The sequence below is a fragment of the Actinia tenebrosa genome, unplaced genomic scaffold (genome assembly GCF_029948245.1).
Source record: "Actinia tenebrosa isolate PJP-AT-01 unplaced genomic scaffold, QUT_ActTen_1.0 PGA_scaffold5__44_contigs__length_20552954, whole genome shotgun sequence".
Classification (NCBI taxonomy): Eukaryota; Metazoa; Cnidaria; class Anthozoa; order Actiniaria; family Actiniidae; genus Actinia; species Actinia tenebrosa.
Genome location: NW_028292582.1, coordinates 1,772,492 through 1,795,106, shown reverse-complemented (window position 1 = coordinate 1,795,106; position 22,615 = coordinate 1,772,492). Strand labels below are relative to the sequence as shown.

Here is a 22,615-nt window from a genome sequence, read left to right as displayed (position 1 = left end):
CAGCAAAATGGCTGCCATGCTTTTGACTGTGTTTTGAATGCTTGTAGCCGATCAATACCTGTATACTGCCATCCTTGTCCAAGACTTCAGCTACTGCGTTAGATTCTATAAACTGTACAATACCTGTACATGACATAATAAAAACAATAACTGAGAGAAAAATAGTATTTGATAAAGAATACCAATGTACATGAGGTACAGGATTGGAACATGAAGTACACCTACACACTTTGTAATATTAGAAGATAAACAAACAAATGAAACCAAACTCACCATGGGTAGAACTTGTTGCAAGTACTTTATACGGAGTCAACTTTAGGTCGAGATTCTCTTTCATCAAAAGCTGGTGGGAAAACTTTAAATGTTAATGCGTTTTCTTCCCATCACTTTATCTAGTTTTGGATATGAGAGATGAGGCAGTAAGCCGTGTGGGATGGGCTCGGAAATCATATAAGGACATGCGTAATAGGATGTTTTGGATAGTCAATAAATCCTTTTGGTTTGGGCGTAATGTTTTCCCATTTAGAGAATCCAAGAAGACAAATCAATGTGGATACGATACAAACAAAAAATAACTAATAACCTTATTCTCAAGGAAAATGACACGTGGTTTGAAATGGGAAAATATTACGCCCAAACCAAAAGTGACTAATAATGATAATAATAATATTTAGGCGACAAGAGCAAAAAAACTTTTTTGAGCGGTTTTTTTATTTTTTCGTTTTTTTGTTGTTGTTGTTTTTTTTTTTTTTTTTTTTTTTTGCCAACAGGAATTAACATACACATACACACACTTACAACGAAACTTTTGCTGTTTAATAGTGTTTACTTAAATATTTACTGGAACGGTACAAACAAAGTGGTCCATCGAGAGAATTGCTTTGTTTTCATTCTTGTCTTTTCATATTTGTCTCCCGCTCTTAATTAATAGCATATAAAGTACGTAATGAACATTTTACCTTATCCATCAGCCGTATGATCTGTAGAATAAGTTGATCCTGTCTTAAATCGTCTCCAGACTTGAACATGGTCTATGCATGTAAAAGATTTGAATTATAATTGAGGAATTATATTTGTCAGAGATCAAACGATAAGAGTACTTAAAGTACTTACAACATATTCTCTCTCATCCACGGATAAGAATGTGAATTTTGCTGGCATTAAATGACTCTTGAACAACCAGGCTTTTTCTAGCATTGAGAGAAGACAGTGGTTTAGTATCGTAGAATATGAGAAAGACAGACAGACAGACAGACAGAAAGGAAGGAAGGAAGGAAGGAAGGCAAGCAGGCAAGTGGAAGATCAAACAAACAAAAGAACGAGCAAATAAACAAATATTGAAAGCAACGAAGACCTTTCCATATGGAGCCGGCACTTACTGTCTTCGGGAGTTCCTATTACCATTCCCTTGATCTTGACGTCCGGATCGACGGGGAGAGGAATGGGACTGAAATTACTCAGTTCAGGCGAATCAAGAAGCTCGCGAAGGCGATGAATCTGTTGAACATCACATGAATAATAAATAAGTAGTTAATCCGCGTCCATTGGACGCAAACTTTAAACATTTTCGATCAATAAGCATCTTGGGGCAAATAGTTCAGCACCACTTCAGTTGTGCATGCGCTTTTTGTCATTTTATTAGTTGAGCTACCTATGGTAAGGTCCTTCTAAGGTCCCGTCCACACTATGCCGGATACCTTTGAATCCGAAATTTTCACACCGAAACCGAAAAAAAAGGTTTTCCGTCCACACATGAAAATGAATAAAATGTTTCGCGTCTACACTAGTCCAATCAAAGGCGGCAAAAACGCTTCATTTGCACATCTGAGCATGTGCATCGAAGCTGAAATTGAGCCCGCGGTGAATTTTAGCCTTCCCGCCATGTTCTTATGACAATCATGACGTCATCTTATCCGAAAAAATTCGGATACGAAATGTTCTCCGTCCACACTAATACGGCTTGCCGGCGTTTTCAAATTGTTCTACTCTGGAGACTGTATTCGAAAAAAATCGTTTTCGGTGAAGAATTGTTCCGGATTCGCCCGGACTAGTGTGGACGGTAGGCCTAACCGAATAAAAACAATTCGGATTCAAATTTATCCGGCATAGTGAGGACGGGGCCTAATATGACCGACAGTATTAAATATCCCATCTTTCTTGTAACTTTAAGTTGATCTGAACTGATGTAGGCCGGGAGACGTGCGTTTTTTGAGAACGTAAATCAACAGCTCATGATATCGACATAAGCTATGCCAACGCATCTGAGAAAAAATGTTAGCCAATCAGAATCGAGAAAATTTGCAAAACTGAGGTGTCACTTTTCCTCTTGAAATTATGGATTTCCAGGCCACCAATAGGGAAAAACGTTATTAAGCTTTTGATATCAGTGACACAATAATTAATGAGTTTTATAACTTTAATGCAATAGAGGGCATGTTTTTATTTTTCGTTGGTGAATTTTCGCAAGCTTCACGACACCTCAGTGTTGAAGTGACGTCATTTCTACGTCACTACTTCAGTTTAGCTGGTGGGCCTGAGTAAATAAGCAGGGCTCATTACTATCTATAGCTGGAATCCACTTTATAACGCTATTCGTTACCTTTCTACTTCGATTTCCGCTGAACTGAGACACTTCCTTCATGAGTCTCCCAAGATGATTGATAAACTGGTTTTGTTTAGCCAGCATGTTACGACGAACTTGAAACTCCCAGCCTCCCTGAGACGACACAACGAATCCATCAACTATTATACATCAAAGTCAAATATCGTTGTCGGGTTTAGAACGATAAATCATGGAAGACCGAGGGGTATTCTGGGTATTCTGGAGAGTGTTTGCATGCATGAAGATTGACAAAATACTTTTTTCGGTAATTGGAATATTTGTTTTAGAGCTGCAAAATTTCATTAAGCACAATTTTAGCCCCATTAACTATTTAACCGTCAGTGACTCACCAAGTTTTTATGATTTAACCTTTTTGAACCCGATAACTATTTTCGAATTTGGTGTAGATGAACTTGTTAATATAAACGTCTTGCAGTGGGGGCCTCGGTAAGTAACTGCTGCTTACCTTCATAAGCGCCTGACTGAATCTTCTCATGACGGTACGAAAGATATCGAATTCTTTCTTGTCTTTGTCTTCACCACATTCTACAAGAAGGTACCTTAAAACAAACGTCGTTTAATTTTAACCTTAGTAATAAAACAAAAGCTGCCAAATACACTAATGAGAACGAGGTAAGCGGACAGACAAACATAGAGACGTTTTCGTATGAGTGCGAGAAATATACGCTACTTACCAGCAGCATGTACACGGTATGACACGCTGTAACATTGAAATGGCTTCCCACATTGTCTTCTAGTAATTCATCCAATCACGAAGCGTAGCTACGGCTACGGTAAGATAGCCAATTTTCTAAAAAAAATTTCTCGTGTAATGCATGCTGTGATTGTGGCGTGAACGTGTACGCGCCGTGTTTGTGCCGTGTTCCGACATTTGATTGGATGGAGAGTAAATTCTCGAGCAATGGGGTTGGTCTGAAGTAGTGCAGTTTTCGTATGTCTGAAAAATTCACGGCACGAACACGGCCAACACACGGTAAGGGATACGCCAGACCAATCACATTGCACGAGAATTTTTACTCTCCATCCCATCGAATACCCGGAACACGGAATAAACACGGTGCGGGCACGGTCACGCCAAGGTCACGGCAATGCCAGACTAATCACATTGCGCATGAAAAAATCAGCCAATTAAAATTCCAGAAAGTAGCACGGTCACGGCACGTCACACTTACGGCACTGAGCTTTTCACAGTCATACGAAAACTGCTCTACGAAAACTGCTCTACTGTACGGCTTAATGCTTAAGTACGGATACGAATTTATCTTTTCCCAGTCATATGAAAACCGCTCTATGAGACGTAGCAGCTGACAGAAGAGAATCAAGAACAATAGACAGTGGAGTGGTAGCACAAATGAGTTTTAGACAGATGGAGATCTCTTAGCAATTCATTTTCAGGGTACACTAACTCCTCTTATATGAAACCCATTCTTTCCACATCGATTGGCACTCAATGTTCTAGTATAAAAATATAATTAAATAGACTTTTACCAGTAGAAATAATTTGCCAAGACATCATTACGGCATGCCCGGTGAATAAGAAACGATGGTAAATCTTGACCCTAAAAGAAAGCAAAAAGACGACATTAGTGCCAGATTTGAATTCGTGGATTTTCATTGTATTTATTTTTGGATATTTATTTTGCTTGGTGAAAGTTAAAAAAACGTTATACTCCAGTTTCGAGTTCTCTTTGCTCAGTTTTAGTCTCGGTTGTGTGTTATAATATTCAGCTATTCAACCAAAACCCGTGGTATTTTAATCAACTCGTATTGTTCCGTAGTACGTACATTCCTTACTATACAATGGACCTTACATATTTACACAATCGAGGCTAAGGCCCAGGTCAGACGCCGTAATTCACATGAGCCGAACCTAATCGTAGTTTGGATCGACTTATGGAATTAGATCGACTGGGTTGAGTCCAACGTCGAACTAAGTACGAGTATTTACAGTCGTACCAAAAACAATCATGTTTGAGTGGGCAGCGGCAAACGCATCATAATGATGGGGTCTGCCATGGCAGCTCGCCGGATATTGCTAATAAAAAAAATTTTGAATTCAAGAAGAAGACGGGCTACCATCAAAAAAAGCATCATACTTTTGCAAAAAAGAAGGGTGGCACTGCTACGTGTATGTTTTGTTTCTGCTCTTCTTCTGCTTTCGCGAAATGAAACGGACGTACGTGAAAGAGCAGGTAAACGTTTTGCACGTATTTTGGTTGGTTTGAAATTGTCTGGAACAATTATTCAAATGAACGGTTTAAGAAAACATTCAGGCCCCGTCCACACGTATCCGCAAATTTTTGTATCCGCAATTTTTTCTTTACGGATACGGGTTGCGTCCACACGTGTCCGCAAATTTTTGTGTCCGTATCCGCAAATTTTACGAAAACGGATACATGTGGACGGTGAAAACGATTCGAATGCGCTGCGTGTGGACGCAAACATTTTCGTATCCGCAAAAAATAATTTGCGGATACAAAAATTTCCGGATACGTGTGGACGGGGCCTCAGGGTTTCCAGTGGAACATTCCTTTACATTCTCAGAAAAATCGAAAATCATCCGCCATCTTTGAAGAATGCTCAACTGGCATGCGCTTTAGTGATGGTTAATGAAAACGAGGCCAAAACATGCATTAACATAATTAATGCATTTGGATCGGCTCATGTGAGGTACGGCGTTTGACCCGAAGTCGATCTTCAGTCGTTCTTCACGAGTGACCTAGTCGTGAAAAACGACTTAGTCGGTCCAAATTGAATCAGTTGAACTTAATTGGGTCAGACGCCGTACTTCACATGACCTTATTACCCTGTATTAGGTTCGGCTTATGTGAATTACGGCGTCTGACCTGGGCCTAAGACTGAGCAAAGACAAACTCGAAATGGGAGTATTACAGATAGAGCATGAATACCTCGCTCATCGATGAGTCCTTGCTGTTGTCTGTAGACATGATGAGTTGCTGGTCGTCACTGTCCTCTGCTCCTTCTGTTGTAGAGAGTAGCAAAGAGTAAATAACGTTTGAAAACATTATGGGCGTGCCGTGTCCTGTGCCCGGTTGCTTAAGGTATTAGGATACGTTTACGACCACTATGCGCGCAAACTTAAATAACGCGCTGGCTTTATAGTATAACACAAACAAAGTATACATTTTCTGAAAGCTGAATAAATATAGTTTATGAAGAAATTTTCAAAATACGATTTTTTTTATTGTTGTTCACGTTATTGTCCTCGAAGCGAAATTTGACCATGCCTCAGTGAAAACGTTAACGGACACGTACATTTTAAGCTATGTTTGCGAAAAATGTCTTAACATACTCAGGAGATAATAAGCTCCAAAAGGGTGTCCCAGATTTTTGATATCTGTTTTCTATCTCTCGCTATTTTTGATCAAAGTTCAGCGATCGCTTTTGGAGTGTTGTTTAGAGTAAAAAGCGTCATAACTTTGGAAAGAAATTAAATTTCAAAATTCGGAGACACCCTTTTTTGGATCATGAGTTACTTTATAAACTCTCCAAATTTTAAAAAAATCGAATGAAATCCAAGGGCCTTTTAGCTTTTTGAAGTTGAGGTTTTAGCGGCAAAAAAGATTCGAGAAAAACGCATTTCTTTGTTTGGAGCCGGAAGCTGCAGGGAGCCACGATGGTGTTGGCCAAAACACCTTGTGCCTTCCATTTTGTCATCACTTGTCAAATTATCTGGTGTTCTAGACGATCGCAATGTAGGATCTTTTTACAATGACAAAGGAGCATGACAGATGTCATAAAGTCACGATTTCGATTTTTCTCAAAATTTTGGCTTTTCCAATCAAAAACTGCAAGAAATTTCACAAACATATGAAAGATAAAAGTTTAAAATTACAAAATTAAAAAGAAAAATTTTTTTCGGGCAATTCGTCATTTTTCGTATCCTAATACCTTAAAGCTCTCTAAGATAAAAAACAACCGTAAGTATTGTTTTCGTACAAAGGTCTTTTGTCTTGAAACAATAATAGTCCCTTTCGCAGTTCTCTGGGTAATAAATTCATGTTATCCTAGAGGAATACAATGCATATATTAGAAAAGAAAGAAAGAAATAGAAAACGCGCGTGGTGCAGTTATAAAGCTCGCGGGGGTTGGCAGAACACGAGAGAAGTGTTAGGAGAAGCACGACGCGTAGCGGAGTGCTTCTCGACACTTCTGGAGTGTTCTGCCAATCCCTAAGTGCTTTATAACTCCACACAGCACAGCAAGCAAGTTTTTTATTTCTTTTATAAAATATAAATTACAGGAATGACGAAATTGAAAGTGCGCGCGCGTGCTGTGTGCTCTCATAAAGCACACGCGCATCCAACCAATCAGAACGTGAGATTCATAACAGTTATTTTATAATGTATAGTAGTGTATTGTTATATATAGTATGCATTGTCTTGTCTTCTATTGTCGTTCTATTATTTCTAGAACATAAACGTACTACCGTTCTCGGCGCCATCTTGAAAGGTAGCCGTGCCTTTGCAATAATAAAGACACGTGAATAATCGCCCTAAGAATATTTAAAAAAGTCTCTGTCATTAAAATCCACCGTTCGTCTTGCTTAGAAGCAAAGGCATGGCTACCTTTCAAAATGGCGCCGGGAACTGTGAAAGGGGCTATCATATTGGGGCTCTCATATTAAGATAGCTTTATGCAGCCGGGACATGACGTCTTCTACTCCGCAATGATTAGTTTTCATTAACATACCATTATTGTCGTGTTCTTGGTTTTCCGATGGGTTAGTTAAAAGTGAGTCTTCATTCACAACAGGATCGTTGATATCGTGCTCTTTGATATTCTCGTACCGTAGAGCTTGCACGAGTTGCAAAAGGTATAGCAATAAATCCTTTAAGTGAATAAAGCAAACGAGACAACAATCAATACCTAAAGAAGACATTTAGTAAACACTAAGAAAAGAGATCATGGTACAGAACATGGGATCGAGAAGGACAAAACAACAAAAAACAGTTGCAGACAGCCACACGAATTTTTGAATATTTCGCTGAAAAACAGCTTGTATTGTTGAGAAAGAGATTAGCATTACCGCTGCACGTAGATGTAACTTTTTTAAACATTGCTTATTAATTGATAGTTCAGAGTAAAGACCTCAATAGTAAGTGGTGCCTTATCTTCTTTTGAACTTCATTACCTCATTAAGAGCTTCCTTTAGTCTGGACACTGCGTACTGCCTGACAGCTCTGTTAGTGAATTGAGATGAGAGTAATTCTAACGCATCTTCAACGTCCATTGGGTTCCACTTGTCCAGTAACTCCAAAGCCTTAAAAAATATGAACAAAACACGCAGAATAGAATATTAATTTTGTAATTAAGTATACCAATCGCACGATCTCGAGTACAATTCGGAATTTATATGTACGAGTGATGTCTTGAAAGTTTTTTTAAAATTGGACGAGCCTTTAGACGAGTTCAATTTGAGAAATTTCAAAACATCACGAGTATCTACATATTCCAAATTGTACAAGAAGATTGTGCGATTTTTTGTTCGAAATACGCTCAACAAAATTGAGCATTTTTATTGGACTCTACAGAGTACAATTTGGGATTTAATTGTACTCCTCTTCTCCAATAAGAATCGAGTAATTTTGTTGAGTGTATTAAAATCTCTATTATTAAGAATGGGAATTCGCGGTGCATTCTGGTATAGCGGTAGTCGAATGATGTAATCATTCTACGTCCTACTAAAGCCACATTAAAGCGTGTTGGTTTTTTGGCTCTTGAAGACAAGCACCTAATCCTAAAATTCCGTATAGAATGAGTAATTTACTGGTGTACTTCTGTGTAAACGACATAATGGTCGGGTAATTGTCGGGCTAATGGTCAGTTTACATCGTTTATGCGCATCAGGTCTTTTACAACGTTTCATATAATGTATAACCTGTTTCGCTTCTTGTGGTTCGCTCCAGTCCACACATTTTAGAAATTTTGTTAAAGCCTGGAATAGAAAAACAAACATTAGAATTTTAGTTCTTCTGTAATTACTCGGCAGTTGTGACGTCAGTCGCCATGATGACCAAAGCTAAAGGTCTTGGAATTTTCTTTCTTTCGTTGCATCAACCAACGTCGCGGCCACCTCTTTTGCCCAGTAAACGTAACGGGACGTGAGCGTAACGGTGTAGTATTCGAGCATTTTGATCATGTAAGCATTGATCACGTGGTCTTATAGTTAACCGCGACGAAGGGGATCTTGGGCATGCTGTACCGTGGGAGTGCCATGTATTGTGACGTTTGAAGCCGAAATCTACTAGTCTAATGACATAAATAGAGGTTTATGCCATAATGGATGGCAGAACGATACAATCGTTTTACATGAGAAAGAAAACCATCCCTGCAATAAAAGGGACTTTATTGTTCTGCCATCCAACATGACCGCTGTGGCTCTTGAAATTGCAGAACCACTATAAAGATAAATACGACCAAGAGACCATGGTCTTTTGACACCACCGATAAAATACCTTTTTCTGGTTGGTGAGATAAAATCTGAACTGCCACACCAGGTCTTTTTCTTCTGATGTCAGGACTTTAGTCGGCGGATAGCTAACGATTTGCTGTAATAACAGGGGAAAAGAGTGAAAACAAAGAATAAGTGGTACTGGTTGGTCAAATCCCAAAGTGTCGTCTTGATGTTTTGTGTACATTTTTTGTGCACAAAAAGATAAAAGATTTAAACTAGGTGTGCAAGTATACCGTTAGTTGGTCTCTAATCTTGGCGTTAGGCTTGAGGTCACGTGATACAGTTCCACTCCGTATGCTACGAACAAGCTTGTGGTGCTTGATTTCCACTAAATTTTCCTGAAAACATAACCACGGCAGAACTGATAAGAATAATGGACGATGACCAACTGATCAATGTGTATGTGTGTGTGTGTGTGTGTGTGTGTGTGTGTTGTGTGCGTGTGCGTGTGCGTGTGCGTGTGCGTGTGCGTGTGTGTATACAGTCAATTCAAATAATGTTGTCGTCGACCAACTCAAGCCTACGCGCCTGGACCGAAAGGAACTCTGGGTAGTAATCATTGAAGCCGAGTTGACTCCAAAATTTTATCTGACTAGTTACGCCTTGTTTACAGCACGATTTTTCGTAAGCGAGCGGGAAGTGTTGAAGGAGACGTTTTTTAAATGCCTTCATATATTCGAAATTGTGAACTGAATCATAAGTACTTTGTTTTTCTTTCCCTAAACCCGAAGACATGCATTTGATGGATTGTTTCTTGCCTTTATTATCTTATTACTAGCGGGCACAATTTATTCAGAACGAATATTTAAACCGCTTCAGTGATTTTTACCCATATTCCTTTCGGTCCAGTCGCGTAGGCTTGAGCCGGTCGACGACGACGTTTTTTGAATTGACTGTATATGCACAGGCGACTAGGCGTACTCACCAAGAGTGTTTCAGGATCGGAGAGTCTTACTACATCCGGTTGAGTGCAAAAATAATCCACGTTATCAGCGTCCTACAAGAAAACAAAAACACTGAGTAAACTACAGCAGAAGAGCAATCAAGTCTCTACTTCCGCTTTATGTGACGCCAACAATGCATATCGGGAAATCTCTTTGCCGTTAGCGATTGAATCTAAAGCCAGAAAAAAAACCACTAGAAGATCGGACTAAGAACAAGACCGCAAGAATAAACCACACATCACTTTATTAAACATTTAAGATTTCTTCAGAACATGAATTCGAGCACCAGTTCAGTTTCTTTCCTAGTAGACTGTCTAGGATATCGAAAAACATCCAAGACAGCATTGTCCCTAAAGCATTTAAAGTTAGGAGTCAACGATTAAATTAGGTTTTAGCCAATGTAGGAAATTCAGTTGACTTTACATTCAGTTCATATTTATGCATAAAATCCGAAACAGCTGTGATAAAAGTGTGGGAAGGCTGAGTGATATACGTGGAAAAAAACTGTCATGTAAGACTGAGTTTGATGAACGAACAAAACAACATCCGACAAAAACAATTCCAAACTTTTCCCCTCTCAAAACTGGCAATTTTCATTGCCTATTTTCCCATTCTTGAAAACGGAAAAGCATTACGAGATAAATATTCATAATCGGTCTGTTTTCAGTATAACCCTGCTAAAAACCGGTTAGACATTTTTGTTTTTGAATATATTTATCTTTAGTATTATCGCCAAAATAGAACATATCCTTCAACATATCCGTAACAAATGAATTTTAACTGAAAGGCCAAATAGTTAAGAAGCCTGATGATTTAGTATAAGGGATCATCCATTATAATAAAATGATATCCTATCAAATATGCCATTGTCAATAAAACATGCCAGCATAGTAGTCAATTATCCCTCAGATTTCTAAAGGATTATTCTTCGTACCTGTAAGAGAGGTTCGAGGTCATCGTCTTTCTTATTTATAGCTTGTATAATACAACTCAATCCCATAACGCTGCTCACGGCACATGGGCAAAAAAATTCTACTTTCTCACACTCTTTCGTCTTCCTGACATTAAACTCGAAATGTTGATATTTTCCCGCAATAAGAGCAACTTAGACTTAGTACTTCGAAGAACGATAACGACACAGTTCTAATTGTAGGGTCGTAGCAATTTAATTAGGTAACGCAATTGTAGTTTGTCGTAACGACTATGAAAGTCATTTCAAAAGATATTGCGGTAAAAGTACAAATATTTTTACGAGAATTAAGTGTCGCTCAAAGAAATGAAATAAAAAAGAAATACGCTCTCAACTTAAAAAGTGAAATAGGATAAATGAAAATAAAATAAGATGAATAAAAAATGAAGTTGCTGAACAGATAACATCTTTATTAACAGGAAGTCAGAATATCTGACAGAATAATAATAATGATGCTTAATTAGTTATCCCGTAATAATTTAAAAATTACTTGGCATTGGTTTTTCACTTTTAATTTATTTTATTTCATTTTCAGTGATGTTTCACAATCTCCTAGTAGAGGACTGAGTATCTGTCAGGTTTCTGTGAATTGTTGAACGGCAAAAAGAATAATTCAATCGTTATTATTCACCGAATTCGGTGCTGAATTTAAGCCAAGAAAATCTATATGAAGTCTCTCATTAATTGGACGAATCGCTTTTTTGTTTTTGGTATTTAGAAACCTGTCTGTGACTTTATGATTTTTTTAATTCGCATACAGTAATTAATAGAATGGGAATATAACGGTGTTTTTACAGAGTGGCTCAGTCCCTGATCCCGATTGGCCAAATTGCTAGACGACACTAATAGCGGCTATATAGGAGACTACAAACACAGAAGAGAAAACCTAAAACCACTACATGACATCTATTAGACATCGTGTCATGCAGAGCATTACGCCTCACAATACCCCTAGAAGAAACACTCTCTTCTCTGATTCAGTCAGAGAAAAGAAGTCACGAAGAATGAACACTTTTCTGCTCGCACGGTTAGAAAACTCAAGGAATGAAACAATCATAGTTTTTCTAATAAAGGAAGACAAGTTCAAAAGGAAGGAGTTGACAGTTTACCTTTTCGAGGTTCAAAGGAAGGCTGATAACGACCTCATGGAGCAAAGGATAATGGGATTGATTTCATTCTCACATTCGTGTTTTGCACCACGAAGTCGTATACCAGTTTTTGTTTGAACAAAATTACTTCGAAAAGGCAAATTCAGACTATCTTACGAAAGTGTTAATCCTTCAAATTTATACCAGATATAATTATTCTCAAAAATTCCCCCACGAAAACAAACCCTCTGGAATCCAGGATAGGTCTAGCATGACCATTTTTCTTTATAAAATAACTGTTATGAAAGTCGCGTTCTGATTGGTTTGGAGCGCGTGATTTATGAGAGCACATTGCACTCGCGCGCACTTTCCGTCGCGTCATTCCTATCTATTATTGTAATTTGTATTTTATAAAAGAAACAAAAAACTTGCTTGCTGTGCTGTGTTCAGTCATAAAATACTTGGGGATTGGCAGAACACTCGAGAAGTGTCGAGAAGCACTCCGCTACACGTCGTGCTTCTCCTAACACTTCTCTCGTTTTCTGCCAACTCCCGCGTGCTTTATGACATCACACAATACGCACGCACGCGCGTTTTCTATTTCTTCACTTCAATCTTATCCTACCTTCTCAAAGTAGACAACATTATAGTCCATGCCATCGTAATGGATTCTTGGGAACTTGACCATCAAGTACATGAAATTAGAATTTCTTTTTTCTTTCTGTGGCAAAAAAAAAGACATAAGTAGTAAGTACATTTTTACAAAAAAAATGTGCATTTTCAAAAATTGATTTAGTCTGTTATCGTTTCTTTTTTCTATAGAGCTTTGAAGTTTGAGGTAAATTGCATGGAAAACGCTTTACGTCTCCAAAATTCTTTACTGTATAAAGACTTTTCTGACTTTTTCCTCATTACAAGATAAGTTGACAAATTCTGAAAGGTTTTAAGGTAGAGGCTGAATCACTGATAAAAATTTTTGCTTGAAAAGGTAGACCCAGAAATAAATATGGCACAAAGCTGTATATCATTTAGCTTTTACCTCATTAATCATCTCAATTTCCCTGAACGTTAGTCTATCCAGCCAGTCTACTTTTTGCATTTGTCCTTTATGATGCTTCTTACTCAACTGTACAACAAGAAAATACAATATTAGTATGATATGGCAATTCAATAATAATTATATCTCCCCCCCCCCCCCTCCTTCTTGTACACCCCATGGAAACAGGTGTGGTCCAAAAGGTTTATCTGTCTTGGTTATTAATCATAACACAAATATGCTTAATATATTGATCTAAAATAAATGTTTGTAAAATCATGATAGTGTGATTTCTTTTGACATGTTTCAAATGTTTGTAACTCTGTAGCAATTTTCCCTCTATAATAATTAATAATAATAATTCAATATAGCGCTTTTTAGTTATAGCTCAAAAGTGCCTTACATTTAAACTAATACTACCAATAGTAATAATAAAGAAATATAACCTAGTAATGTCCAAACTCAGTCATAAAATCTAAAAATCAGTAGAAAAAATGTCTTTAAATATTAGATGCCCTTATTTCTTATATTAGAGATAGCAATTGTCTCTGACTATCCAACATGAGTAACTATGGCATATTACCGTATCCTAATCTAAACTTAATTATTTATTCAATTTTTCTTTTAGACAGTTATAATATCAGATAATAGAACATGAACATGAAGGAGTTTTCTATTTCATTTCTGGTGATCATTTTGACACACCTAAAATAAATGTTGGTAAAGTCATTGATAATAGTGTGATTTCTTTTGACGTTTCAAATATTTATAACTCCGTAGCAATTTTTACTCTGAATATGAAAAAGTTTTCTTTTTCATTTCTGGTGTTCATTTTGGTAAACCTGCTTCATTCATATCCTATTTGCATGGTTAAGATAAAAGTAAGTGATCTAGAAGGAAGAGTTCTCTAGATTTGTATTTATAAAAACTGAAGACCTTTGCAAGCCTGTTCATCTGGTCTTCACTAGAAGTTGTTTTTCCAGGTGTTGTTGTTGGCATGTGTCCATCGGCCTCAATACCTGACCACACCTTAAGATCATGCATGCCATGTCGCAGTGTCCTGATGAAGATAACCCAGAGACATTGGAATTATTAATCCTTATCTGCTATCACTATGATGGTCCCTTTTACAGTTCCCTGCGCCATCTTGAAAGGTAGCTGTTCCTTTGCATTGAATCAAGACTATCAATGAGCTTGGAATGGTAGAGACCTTTTTTAACAACTTGGACTATTATTCACATGTCTCTATCAGTGTAAGCTCACCATTCATCTGGCTTTGATGCAAAGGCACAGCTACCTTTCAAGATGGGGCCAGGAACTGTGAAGGGGAATATTGTATCAACATTATCCAAAATTTTTAGTTGATATGTTAAATTGCTGTCTATTTCTTCTTTTGCCCAGTAAACAAGCTTCAGGATAAGCAGCATTTCATTTCAATTGGTTAAGGGTTTAATAAGGGGAAAACATAAATTGTAAAGTGTTACCAAACCGTAACCATCTTTACTGCCTCTTGGTAGGCACAGTTGGTTGGGCACTAGGCTACTGGCTTAGCAAACCAATACTCAGGGTCTTAAGATATACTGTATTATATTTTCTGTAAATTATATATATTTTACGATGAAAATCACTGAACTGTGGAATAGGCCCTGTCTCATGATAGCCACGTGCACTTTTGTGATTGCCCTGCCCTTAATTTACATTGATAAATTCAAATCATTGCACATGTATGTGATCAAATTTTCAGCATTACTAAAGACTAGGCATGGAATGTTGGAAATTTATCAATGAATAGGTGGGGCAATCACAAAAAAGTGGGCATGGCTGTCATTAGAAAACTTGGGCCTTTTCCACAGTTTAGTAATTTTCATTGAAAGGGGTTCTGACTTTTCTCTAGTTTATCAGTCGTGACTGTCATGTGTCAATATGTCATGTGAGAGTCCTTTCTAAATATAAAGTTGATTTGCATTTCAATCATCACATCCTTCTAATACAGCTGTAGTATATGACATTCTAGCTTACCCATACTTCCCAAACAGAGAAACTGTGGTACCCCCTACCGGTAATGCTTTCCTTGGACCATAGATATCCCAGATAGTGAATGCCAACTGAGCATTACGGGGGAGGTCAGGATACTTGATTGGTAATTTAAGCCACTCATTCCAGCTAACAACAAATGAGAAGAGCTACTGTATTATATAATATTTTATAACCATCTTACCCAGTAAGAGGTTCTTTTTGGAATTGTGTAAGGTTCACTTCCACTACATGCACTACCATTACATTCACAATTATTACAATACCCAACTAAATTGTTGGTTTTGTACAATAACATTGAGAGGAAAACCAGAGAAACTGGAGAAAAACTGCCGTGGCAAGGGAGAGAACAAACTGGCTAGGCAGGAAATCAAACTGCGACCTCAGGCAGGAACTACACAGCAGTGAAAGACAGTGACATAGCAGCATGCACCATGCCACCCTTATCCATACCCCCCCCCCCCCCACCCTCAACAGAGGAATGTCAATTTTCTTATATACAAACTCTGACATTTTGTTTGTTATCAGACCCACCTACCCTTTGGAAATTTCAAATTCTTCTGGGGGAGGGTGGGGGATTATGGATAACTTCTGAACTACAGTACACAATACATGGTTTTGTAAAGCTATATTCTGCAAGTCAAATGCAATAAAACACAAATATAACAATTTACATAAAACAAAGTGTAAATCAACATCAGGGACCACTATCGGAGAAAATTTTGGATTTACAGGAGAGGGCTGGTCTTATCTTTATGACACCCTGTGTTCCAGGTTTAAATAATTAGTACAAAAGTTATTGAATGTGACAGCCCCTGACTTCAATTTATTACTATCAGTTTTCTTAAAACCTTACTTCCATCTGAAGTTAAATGGTCTATATGAAGTGCTGGTTGGTAAAGAGAGTGGCTGGCCATCAGCGTACACTCTGCATGTGACATACAGATCAGAACAAGTACTACAAAAAAGAAACATTATTATTTAAATCATGCAAGGGATCATATATTAAATAATAATTGTATGTACAGGAGATGGAATGATCTCTTATAGACCAAATTCAAAACTCGCACCGATGTGAGGCTTAAGTTGTGAACAAAGGAATCTGGCATGATTCGTGACTTTTGAATCACGCCAGATTACTTTGAGTCACACCAGATCCCTTTGTTCACAACTTAAGCCTCACATCGAATTGAATTGAATTTGGTCTATGTTACAGGTACAGTAAGTCATGAAGCAGCAGAAAATCATGATAGAAAAACAATATACATAACAAGACTTAGTGTCAACCAATGAAAGAACAGAACAGAGCCAAAGGTCTCTCTAATAAGCACCCCCTTCCACTCAAAGGTACCTGAAATAAACAACTCCCCTTGATAATCAGGTCATTGGTCAGGCCAGAGGCATATACTGTATTTAAGTCAAATAAAGCCTAATTCACATACATGGCACTCATCTGTCAATTTACTTTCATTATACAACAGGCTTAATAGAGAGGGGGATTATTAGAGAGGGCCCGGGGCTTAATAGAGAGGGGCCTTATTAGAGAGGGCCCGGGGCTTAATAGAGAGAAGCCTCATTAGAGAGGGCCTGGGGCTTAATAGAGAGGGGCCTTATTAGAAAGGGCCCAGGGCTTAATAGAGAGGACAGTTTCATTAATAGATGATTTATGATATAATATCCACCATTCTTGGGGTTTTTTTCTGTTGGTACCTTACCTGTTATACAACCCTGAATACCTTAGGAGTGGGTCATCAAGGAGTTCTTTGTATCCTTTTCTGTCTCTCTTGCCTTCTAGTGTACATCTAAAAACAGAATAATGGTATAAAGTATTAATCAAGTAAAAAAGTGTCTGCATCTATAAAGATTGGGCAAAAAAAACCGAATCAAGTAGAATTTATTTATATCGAATTGTTCAACTATTGAATGATAATTTGCTTTCTTTTTAACCTAGGCTGCATAATACTCCACTTCATACTTTGGTTCAGTGACCAGAAAAATAGTTCTAGGTCGAGGTTGGAGTTTCCAAATAGCAAAACTACAGTTAACATGTATCATGCTTGGCAACTCCAGCCTCTGCTTGAAACTACAGGTATTATTCATGGTCACTGAATAGAACTATAAAATGGAGTATTGATAATAACACTGATTCCCATAGAATATTTTTTTTCTAATTCTTTATAATTAAATCAAAATGTAATAAAACAGAAATTTACTCTAAAGTAAATAAAACCAAATTCCGATTCATTATTGGACGAAAAAAATTCAAATAAAATGTAAGAGGAATAGCATAATTTTAACATTAAATCCTTTAGCATTTACAATTCAATCAAATCAAAATATACTAAGAAAGAAACCAAATTGAAATTCCTCAGGAAAAGCACTCATATCAAAGGAAAGACAAGTGGAAAGAATTCATCTGGAACTACCTTGAATAAGAGGATTTCAATACTTCAAAAAGAAGGTTAACTATATCATAATCCTGACTACTGTAACAATCAAAAAAACTCAGCTTGAATAATACAATGTACAAATTATAGTGACTTGCAGTTGAAGTATCTGGGTAGTTTTGTGTGGACAAACCAAATTAATTACGTTTTATTTCAGTAATAATTATATAAAAAAAGAAAATTTCTAATTTCAAGATAATTCAGAGCATGTCAAAAGCTAATCTTGAACAGAAAGAAACGTCAAAATATCCAGCTGGCTTCAAAATGTCAGGTGCATCCGGTCTGGCAATGCCTTGATTCACTGAATATCTTTACTTGTAAAAAAATACTGAATGCTTCGAAATAACAACCAAAAGAAGCAGATATTGAATGATACACTTACATTTTGATTTCAAGGTTAGTATCAAGATCAGAGCTGTAGACGTAGTAAAATTTGTCCTCGTTTAATTCGCTCTCCATTTTTGACCCTCTTGGTCCACCATCTTATTCCAGTGTTATGAAACGATGTAACGCGTCACGAAACTATTACGCGCCCGCAATATCTTCCATCAGCAGATTTCAATCTTACGAATGCGCAAGCATCACAGCGCAACAAAATGGCGGATTTATTTTAACTTTGATTCTTCGACTCTTCTTGTTTGGAAAATTTTACAAGGTTTTTAGATAAAAATGACTCGTTTTGCGCGAATGTCGAAGAAAAAATACCTCGAGGCGTCATCATGGGAAGAACTATCTCAGCAACAACAAGGTTTGGAACATTAATTCTACAAGTTTTTATTCTGCACATGGTTATAAATTTTTGCATATATGTTTGTAAATGTTCGCTTTAAAATGACGGATATTTGTCTTGAGATTGTAATTCTAAGATTATGCTAGACTTCATTAAGCTATTGAGCTTATCATTTTATCACATGCGGTACACTTTAATAGTGATCTTTATACATGTAAGCTCTTAAATTTAAAAAGCTTAGTATTCTTAGAGTGCAACCATGTGACTGAGAAATCCCTTGAGATATTATCAGCTGTAAAAGTGTTACCCTGTCTCATTTATTTAGAGATAATAAATAGAGAGGGTATTAAACAAGAAGGGCAGAGAAAACAAAATTGGCTTTAAAATATGAAATGCCTGTAGGTACAGTACAAAGTAGAATTGACTTAATTTTTTTCTATAATTAGCAGAGTTCTATCATACAATGAAATTACCACCCATCCCTCCTTAAAAAAATTTCTCAATAAAATGCTTACTTCTTTAAGGTATTAATTGTCTTTATTGTATTTGTAGCTCAGCAAAATGTGACAACCAATGATGAACAGCAAAAGCCAGATGATGATTGTTATTCAGAGAGCAAGAAAAGGAAGAAAAAATTGAAGAAACAAAACCTTGAAACTCAAGACACACATTCAGATGAGCCTAACGATGATGAACTGGGAAAACCAGATGATAATTGTAATCCAGAGAGCAAGAAAAAGAAGAAAAAATTAAAGAAACGAAACCTTGAAACTGAAGACACACATTCAGATGAGCCTGTCTCAACTCCTAAGAAACAGAAGATAAGTGATTCAGATGCATCAGACTCAAAAACTGGAAAAAAGAAAAAGAAAGAAAAGTTTCTCCTTAAAGATGCAGAAAAGAAAATTACAAAAGACACTTTAAAAGACAACACAAAGAGTAATGAGGGTCAAGGCAAGAAAGTGAAATGCTTCAGTTTACACAAGCAAGAGAAGCTTGAAAAACAAAGAGAAGCAAGAAGACGGCGAAGGGCTAAGAGAAAGGTACTTAATCAAATCATTTAATTCGTGGCTGGAAATGACATTTACTCTTAATGTCATTTTTATTAAATTTTAATGAATTGCACCTGCAAAAAAAAAGAAGTACACTGTAATTCATTAACTACAACTACCAGAAGCCATTAATTTAGTTCAAGTTGATTAATCTCTATGTGACACCTACATGTCATGTATCTGCTTTGTGCCAAGTGGCACATACAGTAAGACTTAATTTCTATGTAAATACTATAATTATTACTATTGCTCTAATTTATCAAGTCTAAATGTTATATATCTCCAATAATGCATGTACAGACATGGAGAGAGGCTAATTTTATTTCATTTTTGATGAATTAACTGTCAAAACTATTTTCAGGGGAGTGTAGCAGTCACCAGTAAACTCGCCTACAGACTGACTCATCTACATATAAAATCAAGTTGTCCACTGAATTACAGGGAACTCACCTATGGATCAACTCGATTTTATAAGTAGGCAAGTTTGCGTAGGCAAGTCAGTCCATAGGCGAGTTCACTTTGAACTGTACATACAATACGATATTGTACCATTTGTTTTAAAAAAGAGGTTGATTTAATAGTCAAATCTTATAATAAACTTGTTTTCAAAGGGTATTACGTGCTTTCATTGTCGACAACTTGGTCACCTGGCAGCAGAATGTCCACAAATGAATCAAGAAGGGACTGGGATTGGTGTGTGTTATAAGTGTGGATCTTCTGATCACACTACTAAAAACTGTAAACAGAAGGACACTGCTGAAAAAGGTACTTGTACATGTTTAGTAAACACTTAATATGTGATGTATTCAGGTGAGTATCCAGGATTTCCCTTTAGGAAATCACTCCCTACTACATGTAACATCAACAAATTTTCTTACCCTGGGCCACTATTCACTGAAAACACACAAAACAGGGATCACAGTGACCTAGTCCCCTCTAAATATATTTTCAAGAAATGGTTTTTGCTGTTATTGTGCTTCACTCAGAATTTTGGGTGATGTGGTTGCACCCCGACAATATATCAGTATTAGCAATCCCAGTGTTTCTAAGTTTAGCTAGCCTTTAATAATATTTTCACTAACAGTGATTTTATTATTTTATCTTCAGATGGTAATTCTTTCCCATTTGCAAAATGTTTTATTTGTGGAGAAATTGGTCACTTATCTAGTGGATGTCCAGACAATCCTAAAGGACTGTACCCTAAAGGCGAGTACGATTAATATTTCTTTTAGATTGATGCATAGCAATAATCATTACAGATTATTAAACTTCTGTCCCAGCTATAGTAAATTTAGTATTCTTCAGACTCTAATTTTTGATATTTTGATTACCTATTTTTTCAATGTCTAAAAAAGGTAAAATTAAAAAAATAATGTCATAAAGGTTTTTGTAGGTTGGATTGGTATTGTGAAAATAAAGTTGACTCATCAACCTGGCATATGAAAACCTTTAAATCACAATTGATTTAGGCTGTTTTGGTAAATTAAATAATACGTTCAAGAAATTTGTTCACTGGTTTTACATTTTGATGATCATACATTTATGTAAATGACAAATTTGTGAATTTTATTGGGATTGTTTTTGTTTTTTTCAGGAGGTGGTTGTAATATTTGTGGTTCTGTTGAACACCTTAAAAGAGACTGTCCTGAGGCAACCAAGTCTAGACAAAAAGGTGTGTATACACACATACAATACCTTGGGGAAAAATTTTAATATACAGTATAATTGTATCATAAAACCTTCTGGAAAATGACGTGAGCAGGGCGGTACGGCTTTGAGTGAGCAGGGCCATATGAATTCATACGGCCCTGCTCCAATCGGCGTGCTTTCTATTTTTCAGTGTTTATTTACTATTTCTTTCTTTTTATTTTATTCTTTTCTTTTTGTGAGGGTCATATGATAAAATGCTTATTGACTGATTGTTAGGCTAGAAAAGTCCTTAGGAATCACATAAACTTATTAACTTATTTTATTTTATTTTATCCAGATGGAAATGTGAAAGTAAAAAGTACGATCAATTCTTTGCAAAAATCAAAGTATACAAGTGCAGATGCAGAAGTCCATTCTGATGATGAAAAACCACGTCTTCATAAAAAATATCATAAAAAGAATAAAATCGTAAAATTTTGATACTTGATAGGAATTTTAATATGAGTTGTATACTGGTCTATTCTATTGTTATCAATAGTAAAAGCTATTTTGAATAGGAATAGGGCAGCAGCCTTTGCAAATGCAGTATTATATATACTAGTTCCAAGCTACAGGGGGGGTCACAAAATTTAGAAGATTCACCTTTTGCCATACTAACCAACTAGTTCAAGCTACAGGGGGGGTCACAAAATAAAGAAGATGCACCTTTTGCCATACTAACCAACTAGTTCAAGCTACAGGGGGGGGTCACAAAATAAAGAAGATGCACCTTTTGCCATACTAACCAACTAGTTCAAGCTACAGGGGGGGGTCACAAAATAAAGAAGATGCACCTTTTGCCATACTAACCAACTAGTTCAAGCTACAGGGGGGGGTCACAAAATAAAGAAGATGCACCTTTTGCCATACTAACCAACTAGTTCAAGCTACAGGGGGGGTCACAAAATAAAGAAGATGCACCTTTTGCCATACTAACCAACTAGTTCAAGCTACAGGGGGGGTCACAAAATAAAGAAGATGCACCTTTTGCCATACTAACCAACTAGTTCAAGCTACAGGGGGGGTCACAAAATAAAGAAGATGCACCTTTTGCCATACTAACCAACTAGTTCAAGCTACAGGGGGGGTCACAAAATAAAGAAGATGCACCTTTTGCCATACTAACCAACTAGTTCAAGCTACAGGGGGGGTCACAAAATAAAGAAGATGCACCTTTTGCCATACTAACCAACTAGTTCAAGCTACAGGGGGGGTCACAAAATAAAGAAGATGCACCTTTTGCCATACTAACCAACTAGTTCAAGCTACAGTGGGGGTCACAAAATAAAGAAGATGCACCTTTTGCCATACTAACCAACTACAGCGTAGTTCCAAGCTACAGGGGGAGGGGTGGGGGATCACAAAATGTAGAAGATACACCTTTTGTCATACTAACCAACTAGTTCCAAGCTACAGGGGGGGTCACAAAATGTAGAAGATGCACCTTTTGCCATACTAACCAACTAGTTCCAAGCTACAGGGGGAGGGGTGGGGGATCACAAAATGTACAAGATGCACCTTTTG

General features: G+C 37.0%; 2 protein-coding genes across 2 annotated transcripts in view; one reads left to right on the top strand and one right to left on the bottom strand.

Moving 5' to 3' along the window:
- LOC116307928 (phosphatidylinositol 3-kinase catalytic subunit type 3) overlaps positions 1 to 18,112 on the bottom strand; it is a 30,175-nt gene extending 12,063 nt beyond the window's left edge. Inside the window, exons 1-22 of the mRNA XM_031718254.2 lie at positions 18,003 to 18,112; positions 16,889 to 16,975; positions 16,030 to 16,131; positions 15,159 to 15,302; positions 14,076 to 14,199; positions 13,143 to 13,229; positions 12,729 to 12,824; positions 10,027 to 10,098; positions 9,335 to 9,439; positions 9,103 to 9,195; positions 8,526 to 8,582; positions 7,779 to 7,907; positions 7,337 to 7,475; positions 5,533 to 5,606; positions 4,112 to 4,182; positions 3,069 to 3,162; positions 2,600 to 2,716; positions 1,380 to 1,497; positions 1,114 to 1,190; positions 960 to 1,031; positions 274 to 343; positions 59 to 123 (exon numbers count right to left, since the gene is read on the bottom strand). Coding sequence (XP_031574114.1) covers positions 59 to 123; positions 274 to 343; positions 960 to 1,031; positions 1,114 to 1,190; positions 1,380 to 1,497; positions 2,600 to 2,716; positions 3,069 to 3,162; positions 4,112 to 4,182; positions 5,533 to 5,606; positions 7,337 to 7,475; positions 7,779 to 7,907; positions 8,526 to 8,582; positions 9,103 to 9,195; positions 9,335 to 9,439; positions 10,027 to 10,098; positions 12,729 to 12,824; positions 13,143 to 13,229; positions 14,076 to 14,199; positions 15,159 to 15,302; positions 16,030 to 16,131; positions 16,889 to 16,975; positions 18,003 to 18,079 — 2,070 coding nt within the window. The 5' untranslated portion in view covers positions 18,080 to 18,112. The remainder of the gene's footprint in view (positions 1 to 58; positions 124 to 273; positions 344 to 959; positions 1,032 to 1,113; positions 1,191 to 1,379; positions 1,498 to 2,599; positions 2,717 to 3,068; positions 3,163 to 4,111; positions 4,183 to 5,532; positions 5,607 to 7,336; positions 7,476 to 7,778; positions 7,908 to 8,525; positions 8,583 to 9,102; positions 9,196 to 9,334; positions 9,440 to 10,026; positions 10,099 to 12,728; positions 12,825 to 13,142; positions 13,230 to 14,075; positions 14,200 to 15,158; positions 15,303 to 16,029; positions 16,132 to 16,888; positions 16,976 to 18,002) is intronic.
- Positions 18,113 to 18,212: 100 nt separating this feature from the next.
- LOC116307923 (uncharacterized) lies at positions 18,213 to 21,537 on the top strand. Its single transcript, XM_031718249.2, has 6 exons — positions 18,213 to 18,368; positions 18,903 to 19,393; positions 20,014 to 20,167; positions 20,510 to 20,608; positions 20,997 to 21,074; positions 21,390 to 21,537. The coding sequence occupies exons 1-6, from the start codon at positions 18,290 to 18,292 to the stop codon at positions 21,530 to 21,532; spliced, it is 1,044 nt and encodes a 347-aa protein (XP_031574109.2). The 5' UTR covers positions 18,213 to 18,289; the 3' UTR covers positions 21,533 to 21,537.
- Positions 21,538 to 22,615: the final 1,078 nt, after the last annotated feature.